The sequence below is a fragment of the Rutilus rutilus genome, assembly GCF_951802725.1.
Source record: "Rutilus rutilus genome assembly, chromosome: 17".
Classification (NCBI taxonomy): Eukaryota; Metazoa; Chordata; class Actinopteri; order Cypriniformes; family Leuciscidae; genus Rutilus; species Rutilus rutilus.
The window spans coordinates 16963078-16978722 of NC_140230.1; the positions used below are offsets into that span (position 1 = coordinate 16963078).

Below are 15645 nucleotides of genomic sequence, written 5' to 3' on the forward strand. Positions count from 1 at the left end.
TTTGGATGCAGCGTCTTTAAAAAGTATACTTTTTAAAAACGCACTTTAATCATGTCAAATTAAAAGTTGTAATTTAAAGTACATTTTAAATTGCTTTCATTTTTTTGTATTAAATAAGTGCTTTTGATGTGTTGACTAACATACAAACACGTGAACTGTAGTGTTATTTGATATTATATTTAAAATTAATATATTTTAAATGTACTAAATTGCAACTTCATCATTACAATTACATACTCACAAACATATTTAAATACATGAGATAAAAGTTTCAATAGAAATTACATCAAAGCATATTTTAGTTTACTGCAAATGCTTGTCAGTACATTCGACAGTACATTTTAGTTTAAACATATTTCAAACAGAATAGAATTAGGAAACTATATAAGTACTTAAGTGGGCCAGAAACTACCTCTAAAGTTCAGTTAATTGCATTTAATATAAATTTAAACTCTAATAATTTTCATTTAATTGCAATTAACATTGCATTCAGTTTAAACTAAAGAATATTCTTTTAAACTATTGTATTTCCCTATTAAGTATTCTTTTTAAAGTGTACTTCTTTTTCACAGGGATGTGGTTTTAAAACAAACAGGTTTAAATTAGCAGCTAAAGCCTTAAACGTGACAGTGCAGCTTTCTGTTGCAGGTGAGCATCAAGCCAACCACACAGTGAACTGTATAAACATCCGGTGGTGAATGGCAGCCGTACATGCTGTTGAGTAGTAGTGTGAGTGGTTAAGGTATAGCTGGTGTTTTAAGCTAACCACACAGCATGAGCAGCTCTTAGTTTCAAATACACTCAGCATCACTAAACTGTATCCACCCACACGCATTTAGAGTAGCATGCGGGAATTAACTGTACTTGCAATGTCTTTTGCAGCAAATTTAAAGTAGATCTTCGATCTTCAACTCAATTTGCGATGAGTTTGTACAATGTGTCAAGGTTTGTGTCTGGTGAAATTTATCAGAGCATTTTCAATGCAGCTAAACCACAGATATTTTGGTATAGAAAGATCGGTGAAGCAGAAAAACAGATAACCATGCCACACATTGAAAGGTTTTACACTGTGAGTTTAATTTTATTCATAAAGATAATTCATCAACAGTCAAGGGAAACAAACAAAATGTTTTCACAAAACTCAAATTCACTTATACAATATAATAAATAAGGAGAATAAATAAGGAAAGCACATGTAAATCACTATCTTTGTCCAGTTGGCTTTAAAAAAAAAAAAGCCTACAAAAATCCCTTTAAAAGCAATCCATGCTATAACCAACAAGATGACTGATTGTCCTTTCAGCCAGACTGACACCTTCATGGCTCTGGCTTTGAAACCCAGTGATGATTCTGTAATGTTCAACATTACAATTCTCTTAAGCAACAATGTAAATGATTAATATAAAATAACACAGCCATCACTAGGTTACTAGTGTCAGTGATTCGCTGGGACGATGTGAAAATGAACAAATCCATTTATACATTTGAAATCTAAGCATTTGCAAAGGAATATTCCATGTTCAAGACAAGTAATTGTGACAACTGACAGCACACAACGTTGATTACCACAACAAGGGACAAATCAAAATATCCTTAAAGTTGCCATTAAATGAAAATCTATTTTCTAAATGCATGTTATTGATCTTGTTGTGAACTATTCAAGAAATCCTTTTCACTAACAACTAACAAGTCCCCAACATTAACAAGTCTTTTTCGATAATCTGTAACACTTGGATGTACGACACAATACAGAAGAAAAGATGTCACTACTTCTGGTCCATGACAGCAAAGATCTGGGTTACAGTGAGGCACTTATAATGGACTAGGCCAATTGTAAAATATAGTCAAATACTTGGTTAATGGGAAAATACTCACTGTTTCAATAGTATAGCCACAAGATGTAAACACCATTCATGTTAACATGATTTTAGTGTGGGAAAAAATTGCTTTCTAACCTTTTCTGTATAAAGTTATAGGCTATACAACTTCAACTTCAGGTTGAAGGTCCAATGACTATTCAACTTCATCGACATGACAACATAACTCCATAAACCATAAAAGACTGTAAAAATGATTATTTAAACAACTTCACAGCTCATATTAAACACATTTTAACAGAGGAATTAAATTGCTTTTATAAAATTATTAGCTTCACATTTTTACCTTTAAATCCTCCAAAGTCAAAATTATTTTTTTTGTGTTCGCATTACACCACTGGTTGATTGAGCTTAACTTGTATTGAATCCAGTATATTCCTTTATTTATCTGTAAAGTCTTTAGTTTCAATGACATTTATAGATCCTTAACAAACACTTTAGTTAAAGGGAACCCCAGCCAACCCTTCTCTGGCTCTTCATAATCCTCATCCTCCTCCTCTCCCTCAGTCCCTGCAGTCTCACCCTGCAGACGATAACCCAGCCTCCTGAAGAAAGCTTCTCCCACCCTGGAAGGAAATGGCACGTGGGCGTAGACCCGCCGTATGCCACTCTGCTTTGTTTTGGACTCCAGGCCCTGCACCAGCAATCTGCCCAGTCCCTCTCTGCGGTACCAAGACTGGACCACCAGCCTGCAGATCCTACAAACACCGTCCCGACTCCAACCGTCTCTAGCCACGCATCCCATTATGTCCGCGTCAGAGTCCGCAACCCACACCTCTCCAGCAACCTTAGCCCTCTCCTTCAGCTCATCCTCATCCACCTGCTCTCTCTCGTTTGTCTTCTTCTCTTTGGCTTTTTTACGGCGTCTGGTTTTCTCCTGGTTGGTGATCAGTTTGGCTCGGTTGAAGTAAGGATTGGGTAGATCTGGCTCGGTGTCTGCGTGGTAACTGCTGCCCACGTAGTCCCAATACGGCCTGCTGGAGCCCAAGATGCCCACCGATCGCGGGATGGTGAGCTTGAGGTAGATGATGAGGATGAAGACGGGAATGACCAACGCCAAGATAAAAGAGTGCAGCACACAGCGGAGGATGGAGGACAGGGTGGCCAGCATGAAGAGAGCAAGCGGACGGGTCAGAAGGTGAAGAATCAGGCGGTTTTCCATTCCCTCACATCCTTCCTGCAAACAGAGATAGAATGAGAGGAGAAAAGATGTGAGAATCTCAATTTTTTTGCAGAATCATTTGTCCACTTATCCATTTCATCATATAGCATCAACAAAACACAAAACATTATTTTTAACCATATTGAAAAAAGATATCTTCAAAATACAGTATATATTTAAATCAATCATGTTGTGTTCTTGCTTTAACAACAAAGACTGTTCACAAGTCACTGTTTCAGTCACTTCCAAAATCTATTATTGTGTTTTTCAGACAGTGATTATTTCATTAAAGCTGAATAAGCAGGTATAGTATCTCAAAAAGAGGCTTTAATTTTTCACAACATATAAAACAATGAAAATGTATTGCTCTCTAATTAACAACAACCAACACACAACAGTCTAATCCTAAAGAATTCAAAAGCATTGATAGTGTGCAAATATCCAACAAACTTATTCAATGTTGGCTTGTTTAAATGTACTTCACACTGGTGTAGAGAAATAACACATAAATAACCCCTCAATGGAGTATGTCCTATTCATTTATTATATCTGTGTAGTTCGTATTGCTAAAATGAAGAGATTCTTGTCACTGTAAAGTGCATGTGGCCTAAGATAAAATATAAACTGGGAGAAAGGACAAATGAAAAGAGAACGGGTGAGGAAAAAAATAACAGCCCATGAGGGATATAATGTTGAATCGCACCTTGATGAGAGCCTTAACAGCTTCAATGTCCTTCTCCTGCATCCTCCGCAGGACTACCTCACCAAGATCCAATCTAACCATCTTACCTGAGAGACATTATCAAAAAATAAATAAATAAAACAGGCACGCCTCATGTTAAACATCAAAATAGGGGAATCTGAATTCACTCTAAATTTTCTTTTTATTTCAGAGAACTCAGCTGCAGGGAAAACAGGAACAGGAAACTCTCGTAGGAATGCAAATAAAGACAAATTTAAAGTGATAGACTTGTGGTTTATGTATGACTTCCTCATGGGTAATTACATCTTCAACATTTATCGAAAATAATAAAAAATAATAAACAACAAAAAACTCATGGCATGGCTTGTTTGTCTTCCAGGTTGTGCATCTGGTTCATGAAGCATTTAACAGGTTTAAAGTAGAATGCTGTACCGTTAGCTTGCTCCGTCAACCCCAGTGACACTATTTAAACCCTTATATGGTAAACGCCGCCTTCTTTATAGCTCAATCTATGGCTATCATATAGAGAGCATGCGTGACCTACTTACCTAATATTCAGAGACGCAGGGATTGCTTTAAAAGAAAAGCAATACCCTCCTCTGTAGTCGATGTTACTTGTAGTGTTTGAGGGATTTAAGGATTCAGCGTTGTCTGTCTTCCCGCATGGAAGTAATTTGAACCAATCCTCATCCGGGAATACGAACCTGCGCAAACTGCGTAGTGTGGATGCATACACGTAGCGGTTGAACCTTTCGACGCTAAAGCGCATGCGCACTGTATGGATTTGACTTGTGGCGTTATAATAGCCTACTAATAAGGATGATAACAATAATTCGTCACATTTATATTGAGCTTTGTTCAGCACTCAAAGCGCTTTACATGGAAGGGGTCAACCGCCACCAATGTGCAGAATCCACCTGGATGATGATGATGACGGTTTTACACACATGTGCCTGTTAAGTTTTTATTGGAAAAAAAAAAAAAACCAAAAGTTGGCAGCTCATCTCTGTCTGTAAAAGAATAATTTTCATCCATATCAAAATGGAAAATTAAATGTATTCATTAAATCTAACCAAAAATGTACCTACATATGAAGTAATCTGAATATACTTCTAAATTCTGAGAAATTAGTAAAACAGCAAACACAAATACTGACATTCATACCTATTTTTATTGGTAATTGTCATCTAGTACCAATATTAAGAAACAGAGTAGACATATTTACAAAAGTTCACTTTGTACAGTAACTGTCAACATGACAGCATATCATATTTCATATTAGTTTATAAACTCTCTTTTCAGTGCACCCTGGATGTAGAAGAACACCAGGGATTTTCTTCATTTAGCTCACCATGTTTTTGGTTGGGCTGAATTTGATGATTGTGGTTTGTGAAACAGCTCTCCGTAGGGGCCAGGTGAACAACCGCTATGTGCTTTATCCCCACAAAGTGCAGTCTTGGGGGGACAACAGCTTAAGAAGAAGACACGGTGGTGTTCTAAGGATGTCTATGTATGCAACAAACAATTCTCAAATGATTTATGTAAGATTTAACAGGTCCTGTATCAGTCCTACAGCTACAACACTGTCATCAGCTTCCTAATCTTTAAAACCATTATTCACAGTTCAAAAAGAAACACTTTAGAATGACAGAACCATTACTTGAAATGAAAACATTTGTATATCTGGTAAACACGTGCCACTAGTAGTTTTGCATGTGAAACAGTGTCATGAGGTGTGAATTGTGTTAAAGCAAGTTAAACTATCAGATTTACTCCATACTCAGCCCTAAATTCCAATCAGTCCCATCTCTGATGATATGCTCTCAGCCTCAGCAACTTTGGACTCTTCTGACATTACTTCCTCTTGTACCCCTTGTGCATCATTATTTTGCTTTTCCTCAGTTCCTTCCACTAACCTATGTCCTACATCTGCTGCCTCTATTCCACCCTCTCTCAAACTGCTGGTGCTAACTTCAATTATAACAATACCTTCTCCTCCTTCTAATTGGAAGATTCCCTCCATTTGCCCAGAGTTTGCCCCAACAGCACTTTTAAAACTGCCCCTTGCCCCAGAACCGTTGCCATCACCTTCTATCAGTGCAATCATTTGAACACTGTCCCCTGGACCTGTGCTTCCATCAATTTTTGTTTCGTCACCAAGCTCAAACACCACATCCTGCCCTTCCAGAGGCACCAAAGCTTGACCCGGGTGGCAAGAAAGGCTGAGATCCTCACCTGGGCATCCGATGTAGCCTGAGCCTGGTTGAATGTTCTCCTCACCCGGAGACTCTGTTTGGAAATGAAGCACAAATGACTTCTCTACTTCAACATTTCCCTCAGTATTTGCAGTTCCATGCCCCTCACTCTGTCCAGCCCACTCTTGGAGTAAGTTGAGAGAGACCATTTCGGTCTTCTCTTTTCCTGCATCTCCCTCGCATTCTCCCTCTGTCTGAAACCGGAGTACATACGACTTCTCTCTTCCCCCACTATTCCCTCCCTCTTCTCCCTGGCCCTCACCTTCGATCTGTAAGACATAAGACTGCCCTGCATCATTCCCTCCCTCCATCTCCACCTTCACCTCCATCCCATCCCCCTGATCTCCATTCTCCATTTCTTTCTTTAGGCACAGAACAAAGCGCTCCCTTGGAATTTCTTCTACAGCTTTCTCCTCGACTGGAACACTCTCAGTATCACCGCTCAACACAGCGGAACTGTTTGCTAGTGTAGAGTTTTGCGTCATCGACATAATGCTAACTGCAGGGACAGAAGGACTTTCAGGTACTTGGCTATTGCTGACAGGCGACACAGCCAGTGGATTGTTAGAATTAAGCTGCGGGAACTCTGTCTTTACAGAAGCAGCAGAAGTGGCACTGGATATCGTAGTAGATGTGGAAGTAGCAGCTGAAAACATAAATGGTTGCTTGACTGGTGTGGTCTGAACAGTAGGAGGGGATTTTGGGGTAGCAGCTTTAGGCTTCCGTCCACGTCTATTTCCACCTTTCCTGCTACGACCGAGGCTTCCTAAAATGGGACGAGTCATCGTCGATGTGCTTTGAGGCTGGGCAGTGATGAGGGGAGCATTATTATTGGTCAAAATAAATCTCTGCTGTGTCTGAACTGGTTGAAATTGCTGAATTTGAGTTTGGGGTGCCGCCAAAACTTGGGGCATTGCCTGAATGGTCTGCAGCAGGGGGAGGGTCTGTGGATCTGAAGAGGTGGGAAGAGTGTTTGTACCAGATGCTGTGGGGACCAGGATCAGACTAGGCTGGTTACCATTGTTAGACTGGCACTGAAGTAGCAGAAAATTCTGTGTCTGTGGAGGTGGTGGGGGAGGAGGGGGTGGTGGAGGGGCTTGCTGTGTTGGAGTGGGATTGGAGAGTGGGATTAGTTGCAGCCCTGAAGTTGTCTGGATCATAAAATAATTCTGTGATGTGTTTGGAGGTATGTCAAGATTTGGGGGTGAAAGAATCAACGTGGAATTGCCATCACTAGGAAACAATGAGGTAAGCCCTCCAGGTACATTCAAGTTTACATTTAGCGTTGCTGTCTCTGAAGCCCCAATACCTTTAGCCACCTTTCCTGCTTCCTTTGTACACGCTACTGCACCCCCAGAACTGTGAGTTCTCAAGTGCCTCTGCAGGTAGGAGAGCATGACAAACTCTTTTCCGCAGTGTTGGCACTTGAAGTCCTTGCGCGAGGAGTGTGTGCGTAGGTGCAGCTGCAGATTAGATGAGTGGGTGAAGCTCTTGTGGCACTGGGAGCACTGAAAGGGCCTTTCTCCAGAGTGTGTCCGTTCGTGCTGTTTGAGGTTGGAGGTCTGAGAGAAAGCCTTACCGCACACAGAGCAAGCATGTGGACGTAGGCCAGAATGGAGCTGACTATGGCGACGGAGACAGCTGGTGTTCTTGAAAGACTTTCCACATTCCTGACATACATATGGCCTCTCACCGGTGTGCTGGCGAAGATGGTACTGGTAGTGTGAGCTCCATTTAAAGGTCAGTGGACAGTAAGGGCACTGAAAAGCCCGCACACCTGTGTGGACCTATATGGGTTAAGAACAATTTTCAAGATGTTTTAAAATTTATCTTGATTTTTAGCTGATTTTGAAAACATAAACAAAATTCAAGAAATACTTCCCCCAAAAATGTTAATTATGTGAATATCTACTGGTCAATTGCCATGCACTTACATTTTAAGTGGAACTTTTAAACTTAAAAACACACAAAAGCACCATAAAAGCATAATAAGTGTATAATAAATGAAGTTTTATGACTCGTTATATAGCTTAAAAGATACAAAACGAAATTGAAGTTAATAGTAAGCTTTCCTTTAGTGAGCTGCTAACTGCTGCAACCAAATCATTGTGTCAGTAAGTTGAACTTGTGAATTGGATCAGCCCATGAATTAACCATTCAGACCTTTTTTTTTTAAAACCAGATCAAACGATTGTAATGCAAAAGATACAACTGGTTGACGCCAAGGAGAACTAGTGTGTATGTCAAGGATGTGGATGTTTTTGTATGTTTGTTTTGCTATTCACATTTATTTCTGATATTAATTTCTTATTTAATTTTATTTATATTACTCACACAAAATTGTGACTATAAAAGACTTGTACTATACTGCACAAATACAGTCAACTTTTAGGATACTTTCACGGTGCCTTTGAAACTTGACAGATCCAGTCCCTTTTTATGATATTTATTATGATAAATAATAAATGAATTCTAAATTCACAGTACATCAAAACATTTACATTTGTGTTCCATGCAATTTATTTAAAAATATTTAAATGTAATTAACGTAGCAAATACATCACAGCATTGATTTAATAATGCAAAGTATACGTTTTTTTTTTTTTTACATTGCTCTTGCGCAGAAACAAATCAAAACATCAAGTTGAAAAGCAGCTGTGTTTACCCTTTGGTGTATGGAGAGCAGTGAGGACCTTTTGAAGCTCTTGCCACACTCTGTGCATCGATACGGTCTCTCCCCAGTGTGATCTCTCATGTGGTACCTAAGTCCTGATGAACCTTTAAATGACTTCCCACATTCAGAGCAGCGATATGGCCTCTCTATAGGGAATATAAACAGAAATACCATTGTGAGATAAATATCACGTTGTGTGAGGCAATGTCTCATGTATCAAATGGGTGTTTTTAATACAAAGATGTAAGGTCTTCATATATCAAAAGCTTGAGAACAAATAGCATAAATGTATAATAAATGAGAATAAATAAACCTCACAGTTAAGCCTGTTTTATGCTTCTGCGTCGAACTGCCGCCGTAGCGACGTCGTAGGCTGTGTGTAGCGCGCGTACCCTACGGCGTACCCTGACGTGCACCTCTCCAAAAATGTAACAACGCGTCAATTCTACGCGGACACAAGCGCTGTGATTGGTCTGCCAGAACCCCTCCCTCGGGGTTTCACACGCTCCCTAGGCAAGTTATTTATTTTTTTTTATTTTTTTTTTTATTTCCCTAGGTACGCGTCAACGCGGACAACGACACAGAAGTATAAATTAAAACCAACACGTTGCCTACGGCGTATAGGCTCCGGCGAAGGTCCGACGCAGAAGTATAATGAGGCCTTTAGAGAAGCCAGATTTTGAATATAAACCAAACAAATGGTTTAACATCCACTGCAGCACCCTTACCGTTATTTGTGGCAGATGTCTTGCTACCTCCACCTCTCCTGCTTCCCTTCCCTGATGCTTTGGCAGATGGCTTCACAGCTCGTCTCTCTCCCTCCTCGGTGACAGCAATTAGACTGACATGGATCTCTCTCTCTCCATCTTCACCATCTCTTTTTAAGGAGGGCAGGGGCAGTGAGAGAGAGGGACAGACGATCTCTACTTCCGCCTCTGCCTCAGCAAGCAGCCTCTGCTCGGGAGTGTGGGAGTGCTGGTGGTTGAGCAGAGAGGAGAGCAGAGGAAAGGAGCGGTCACATGCCGAGCAGTTGAACTGAGAACGCGACTCAGACAGAGCGAGAGGATGGGCCTTGAAAAGAAACAGATAATGAGAAATGGAGGTTGTTTCTTAAAAAGCTCTTCTTTGACAAGAATTTCTTTGGTCTTACCTGAGCCATGTGTCTGGTCAGTCCACTGCTGGTCTTGAAACTCTTCCCACAGTAGGCACATTCTGTTGTAGTTTGTGCAGTTGAGACACTGGTCTCAGTGGACATCTGATTCACAGACGCGGTGAAGGTCTGAAGTAGATCATACTGTGCCTGCCCTGACTCATTTCTAACCGCATCCAGACCAAGTAGTTCTGCCCCCTGACCACTATCTGCAACTGCGGTGGTTTCAACAACCTCTTCAAAGTCTGCCAACAATGGTGTAGCCCCCACCAGTGACACCCCACCTCCCTCCGTGCTATTTTCTGTAACAACCTCTCCACCGCCTGCTGGACCAAGGCTATCTAGGTGTAGAGTCTGATGTGCCTCAAGGTGACTCTGTGTTGAAAATGTCTCATTACAGCTGCCACAGCTAAACAGCAAAACACTGGCACCCGTGTCGGTCTTGCTCATGTGGATATGCTCTGTGCCCGTGACAGCGGAGGAAGTGGGTGTGAGCGTCAGCTGTGGCAGAATGTTCTGATTGGCTGTGCCTGAGGTAGCAGGCGAGGGCGTACAGTGAGACAGGAACACCTGTCCGACTCCTCCCTCCTGTCCACCCACGAGGCCCACCATTTCAGAAATGCTCATCCCAACAGTGTTCAAATCCTCCGTCAGCACCACCTCCATCTCTCGAGTTGCTGACTCTGGACCGGCCCCTCCAGCCTTCCCAGCACTCTTCGCCTTTCCTTCTTCGTGAGAGATGCGATGCAAAGCCAAGTTGGATGAATGCGTGAAGCTGCGTCCACAATCCCCACAGATATAAGGACGTTCTCCCGTGTGTATGCGCATGTGCTGTCGCAGATTAGTGGACTGACTGAAGGCCTTAGTGCAGACGTCACAGACGTAGGGCTTGAAGCCCAGGTGTACATTCTTATGGCGACGCAGGCTGCTGGAGTTCTTGAAGGCTTTGGAGCAGCTGTCACATGGGTACGGACATTCACCAGTGTGCTGGCGGAGGTGATACTGGTAGTGCGAGCTCCATTTGAAGGTTAAAGGGCAGTAGGAGCACTGGAAAGTGCGAAGACCTGTATGCACACTGCGGTGAATCTGGATATATAAACCATTGGGATAAGAAATAAATCAAGTTGCTACAATTGTTACAAGTCACCTTTAAAGGATTAGTTCACCCAAAAATGAAAATTCTGTCAGTAATTACTCACCCTCATGTTGTTCCAACCATGTAAGTCTTTCGTTCATCTTCGGAACACAAATTAAGATATTTTTGATGAAATCTGACAGAATTTTGACTCCTCCATAGGCTTCCAGTGTGACCGAAACTCACCGGCCCAGAATAGTTATTAAAACATCGTTAAAATAGTCCAAGTAACTACAGTGGCACTACATTAAGTTTATCATGCGACGAGAATACTTTTTGTGCGCAAAAACAAACAAAAATAACGACTTTATTCCACTTTTCATTTCCTTCTCTCTGGGCCTCGTAGTGTTTTTGCGCTGCGCGTCTGTGTTGCACGTCATCACGCAACACACACATGACCGGCGTCGGCCAATAGTGAGCCTACGTGGTGACGTGTAACACAGACGCGCTGCGCAAAAACACTACGCGAACCAACTAGAGGCTCAGAGAGAAGGAAATGAATAGTGGAATAAAGTCGTTATTTTTGTTTGTTTTTGCGCACAAAAAGTATTCTCGTCGCATGATAAACTTAAGATTGAGCCACTGGAGTCACTTGGACTATATTAACGATCTCTTTAATAACTTTTCTGGGCCAGCAAGTTTCGGTCACATAGAAGCCTATGGAGGAGTGAAACATGGCTCAGATTTCATCAAAAATAGCTTAATTTGTGTTCCGAAGATGAACGAAGGTCTTACGCGGTTGGAACAACATGAGGGTGAGTAATTACTGACAGAATTTTCATTTTTGGGTGAACTAACCCTTTAAGACCAAATACATTCATCAATTCTCAGAATAAATGGTTAAAACTACAGTAAGGGTGTACATAATGATCTCCAACTATCAGAGGGCTAGGAATGCTACATAAAACTTAATCATGAAATCAATTATCATTTTCATTTTAAAATAAAATAAAAAAACTAAATGTTCAAAAGTTTGGGGTCAGTCATAATTTCTTTGGAAAGAAATTAATACTTTTTTATTTGGCAAAGACACATTTTTTGGTCAAAAGTGACAGTAAAGACTTTTACATTGTAACAGAAAATTCTATTTCAAATAAAAGCTGTTCTTTTGAACTTTCTATTCATAATCAGAACCCTGAAAAAATGTATCACAGTTTGATTTATCTGGACCATAAAGATATATATGGTGACACTGCTTGAGATTGGAATGGCTCACCTGTAGAAGAGAAGAGCGTTTGAATGCTTTACCACAGTCATCACACTTATAGGGCTTCTCTCCAGAATGAGACCTTAAATAACATACAAACCAACTTTATGAAGTAAAAATTGTGGTGAACAGACATAATAAAAAGAAATAAAGTAGTCAGCACAGAATCACATCTTACATCGGGTTTTGTGACCTGGCATGTCAACCCATATCTACAATCATATGACCTCTCACCTCTGGTGGTATAGTAGGGCAGATGAGCCCTTGAAGGCCTTAGGGCAAAGGTTACAGCGATATGGCCTCTCGTTGTTATGGCTTCTCTGATGATGTGCCAGTCTGGATGACCACTTAAAACTCTTCCCACAGTCCAAACACTGGAATGGATGCTCTGGGTTTTGAGCCACCGCTGCAACGGGGGGTGACGATGATGTCACCATGTCACCTGTGAGCCCGACTGTTACTGACTCTTTGACCTCTTCTTCTCCCCTCTCTCCATCCTCCTCTCCATCCTCTGTGGAGGGGAGGAGGGAAGGAAAGGGAGAGAGGGAGGAGGATGTTTGAGAAGGTAAGAGTTCGGTTTGGACCACCAGAGTAGCAACAGAGTTGGCCATCAGAAAAAGTTGGGCTGTAGTGAAGGGATCTCAGTTTTGCAGTTTTGCTCTAATTATGGCAGCCATGGCTTGTGTTTGATGGAGTTTGGGCCAGTTTTCTCAGATTTCAGCTAGGGAATCTTTTCTGAAGATGAAAGTCTTCTGTCGTCTTCTCCTTTGTTGATAGAGCTGTACACATTTAAATACATAGAAATAGATTTAAGATGTATTATATGGATAACAAAATAAATAGGCATATCAGACCCTCATATTAAAATATGTTCCTCATATGATTTGTTTGCGGTATTTTGGCTCTCGGTGGAAACAAATCAAATTAGGCAGATGTCAACATCAGCTTGAATAGCATTTCCTCATTCACAAAAACTATGAAAACAACTATGCAAGGTAAAAGTAAATATGACCCAGACTACACTTAAAATGAGGATAAACATGGTTTGTGCTATGCAGAATGTGTTTTGGACTTTGAATTATGGTCTGCCATGGTCAATGAAATTCAAGAGAAATTTGGAAACACTCAAACTATTAAGACAACCCTATTGGTCACCGGAAAACATCGCAGCAAATCATTAAAACAGTTTGTGGTAATATTAATACTAATAATAATTGTTTTACTTTCGCCCAATAATTTTAGGACTGAAGCAAGAACAGATGAGAAACTCTGATATATTGTAAATAAAAATATATAATAGAGTCCAAATGTGAGAATACACAAACAAATCTGGGATTTAAATGCAATTTGAGCCTGGTTAAAAAAAAGTTTTTAAATCGTTCATGATGTGTGGCACTGATCATATGCTTTGTACAGAAGGTCAAATGTTCTTCCATTGAGTGCTAGATGATCTTAGGATCATTCTCAAATCATGCAACAAAACTGTTCAGTGTCCTTAAAGCAAAAACTAAGACTAACCAAATACGAAGATATTCTAAAAAATATATGAAACTATGACATTTATGAAACTACTATGGTAGTCATATAATTTGTAATGGAAAAAAGTAAATAAATTAGATTGCCCCAGAAATTTGAAAGCCTTTAGACAAGACTGCGTGTTATTTTAATAAGAATTATTTTTCCAGGAGTAATTCTGATCATCAATGTATCTCATCATCAGTAAACAGACCATCTGAGAATTGACCCACCTTCTCCTTTAAAAATCCTCCACCTCCTGTTTCACTCCCCCTCCCTCACCCGCTATCTATCTGTGTGTTCCTGCCTTCTTGTCCCAGGGAAAACGGGGAAAAAAACAAAACACAAAATGAAGATAAAAGGATTCAATTGGCCAAAGCGCACTCACCCCTTAGTTTCTATACAAATCAATAGTGGATCGTTTTATTGGCTGTTTGTTGAATTATTTGTGATATCTCGATCCGGCCTTATCGAATCCATTTCAGTCTTGTCTTCGTTCCTCAAGCGTCGCAATATTTATCGGAATAGGTACATTATTCAATGCATGTGTTATTCCCCTGGTCCATTTCTACGAAATGGTCGTTTTTGATGTAATGAAATAAGGCCGAAGTCCGCAGTGTTAGTCCACACAACCTTAACAATAATCTAGAGCACAAACTAACCAGCAGTCGCCCGTCTGTGACCGCCTCTCAGTAAAGTCTTCGGCTATTGGTTAGCTCTCGTCCCCTGTTGGTTTGTCTCATTGGTCAAAAACATACTGTGACGAACTTTTAATTAAGATGTGCGTAAAGCGTCCGCAGTTTTGTTTAAAATTAACAGGAAATAAATCCATTGGGTTATTCTACAAATCTCGCATCCTAAATAAGTCTCAATTCTTGATTATAAACAAAGGAATTTCATGTTATGCACTGGTTTGGCTCTGCGCAAGGATTTGTGGGAAATGTAGTTCAGCCCATACGTCATCGCTTGCTCAGTGTGTTCAATATACCGCTAAACCTACAACAGTAAGAAAATGTGCATGCCTACTGAAAAGTAATGATTAGTTATTATGTTTTAAAGGTATATTCCCCTTTTTAATTTTAGCATTCATTATTATAGTCTTCCTTTTTTAGACAATGGACAACAACCACATTTCAAAAATGTAGGCTACATGTAAATTCCTTTATTGTCTCTCTCACAAGGCACACAATTGAACACAGTCAGCCAATTTTTGCATATTTAGTGCACATACATGTAGCAACTTTGAGTCTATGTAGACACAGAAACCGACCTAAACAGAGATGATTGGCGGTGAGTAGTAAAAAAGTACAAAACATGACAGAAGTCTTGCTTCTGGATAGCGAAAATAAATAATTTTAACATAATTGTCCATTTTTATATTAATAATAACATTATAATAATATCAATAAATAGTAAATACTGTATCAAAATCTTAAAAAGAGAGAAGGAAAGGGAAAAAATAATGTTAATATTGCAACACATTGATAGAGCACTGGACTTATACGTACAAACAATATTATACGTAAACACGCATTGTATATACCAGTTTACATTCGGGAACATGTATGTACAGCTTTACAGTACCAAAGTATCACAATACATAGTATTTTAAGGCTTAGGTTGTCTTTTTCTCATGTTGCTTGAAATAATGTTTATCAAAACATGTTCCTGAATCACAGAACCAATCATATATCTATAAAAAAAACAATATAAACCCCAATATGCTGTGCAAAAAAAATAAAGACAACAACATAAAAGAAAGACAAGCAAAGTTCCGGTCAGTGCTAGTCCTCTCTCCTTCAGCACTGATATATATGTTACACTCCCAAAATATTGCTACATCTAGTGGCAGAGAATTGTAACCTAGGTAACAGTGAAGAGAAAATGTAATTGTATAAAAATACAATCAATTTAATAAGAGACATAAAAATGAAGATGTCGTACATGTGTGTGTGTATGTGTGGTAC

General features: G+C 39.9%; 2 protein-coding genes across 4 annotated transcripts; both read right to left on the reverse strand.

Annotated features, from left to right (window-relative positions):
- Positions 1 to 1056: 1056 nt before the first annotated feature.
- Positions 1057 to 4440, reverse strand: nat14 (N-acetyltransferase 14 (GCN5-related, putative)). Of its 2 annotated transcripts, XM_084384819.1 has the most exons (3): positions 4291 to 4440; positions 3743 to 3828; positions 1057 to 3054 (listed from the first exon to the last, which is right to left on the reverse strand). In XM_084384819.1, exons 2-3 carry the CDS (start codon positions 3821 to 3823, stop codon positions 2293 to 2295), a joined length of 843 nt encoding a protein of 280 aa, XP_084240945.1. In that variant the 5' UTR covers positions 3824 to 3828; positions 4291 to 4440; the 3' UTR covers positions 1057 to 2292. The 2 variants fall into 2 exon arrangements, with proteins under 2 accessions (XP_084240945.1, XP_084240946.1); XM_084384820.1 differs by lacking the exon at positions 3743 to 3828 and having other exon boundaries at positions 1063 to 3054.
- A 445-nt stretch (positions 4441 to 4885) lies between these two features.
- znf628 (zinc finger protein 628) lies at positions 4886 to 14372 on the reverse strand. 2 transcript variants are annotated; one of them, XM_084384817.1, is made up of 7 exons: positions 14067 to 14372; positions 12398 to 12942; positions 12173 to 12245; positions 9822 to 10907; positions 9400 to 9742; positions 8663 to 8817; positions 4886 to 7784 (listed from the first exon to the last, which is right to left on the reverse strand). In XM_084384817.1, exons 2-7 carry the CDS (start codon positions 12772 to 12774, stop codon positions 5529 to 5531), a joined length of 4290 nt encoding a protein of 1429 aa, XP_084240943.1. In that variant the 5' UTR covers positions 12775 to 12942; positions 14067 to 14372; the 3' UTR covers positions 4886 to 5528. The 2 variants fall into 2 exon arrangements, with proteins under 2 accessions (XP_084240943.1, XP_084240944.1); XM_084384818.1 differs by lacking the exon at positions 14067 to 14372 and adding an exon at positions 13912 to 14043.
- Positions 14373 to 15645: the final 1273 nt, after the last annotated feature.

Bases quoted from the DNA above. Each gene is read 5' to 3' on its own strand.
- nat14 (XM_084384819.1), bottom strand. From the start codon at position 3,823: ATGGTTAGATTGGATCTTGGTGAGGTAGTCCTGCGGAGGATGCAGGAG. The intron at 3,055-3,742 runs GTGCGATTCAAC...CTCTGTTTGCAG, and splicing joins CTGTTAAGGCTCTCATCAAG to GAAGGATGTGAGGGAATGGA.
- znf628 (XM_084384817.1), bottom strand. From the start codon at position 12,774: ATGGCCAACTCTGTTGCTACTCTGGTGGTCCAAACCGAACTCTTACCT. The intron at 10,908-12,172 runs GTGAGCCATTCC...TTATATATCCAG, and splicing joins AACGCTCTTCTCTTCTACAG to ATTCACCGCAGTGTGCATAC. The intron at 8,818-9,399 runs GTAAGGGTGCTG...TATTCCCTATAG, and splicing joins GACATCTGCCACAAATAACG to AGAGGCCATATCGCTGCTCT.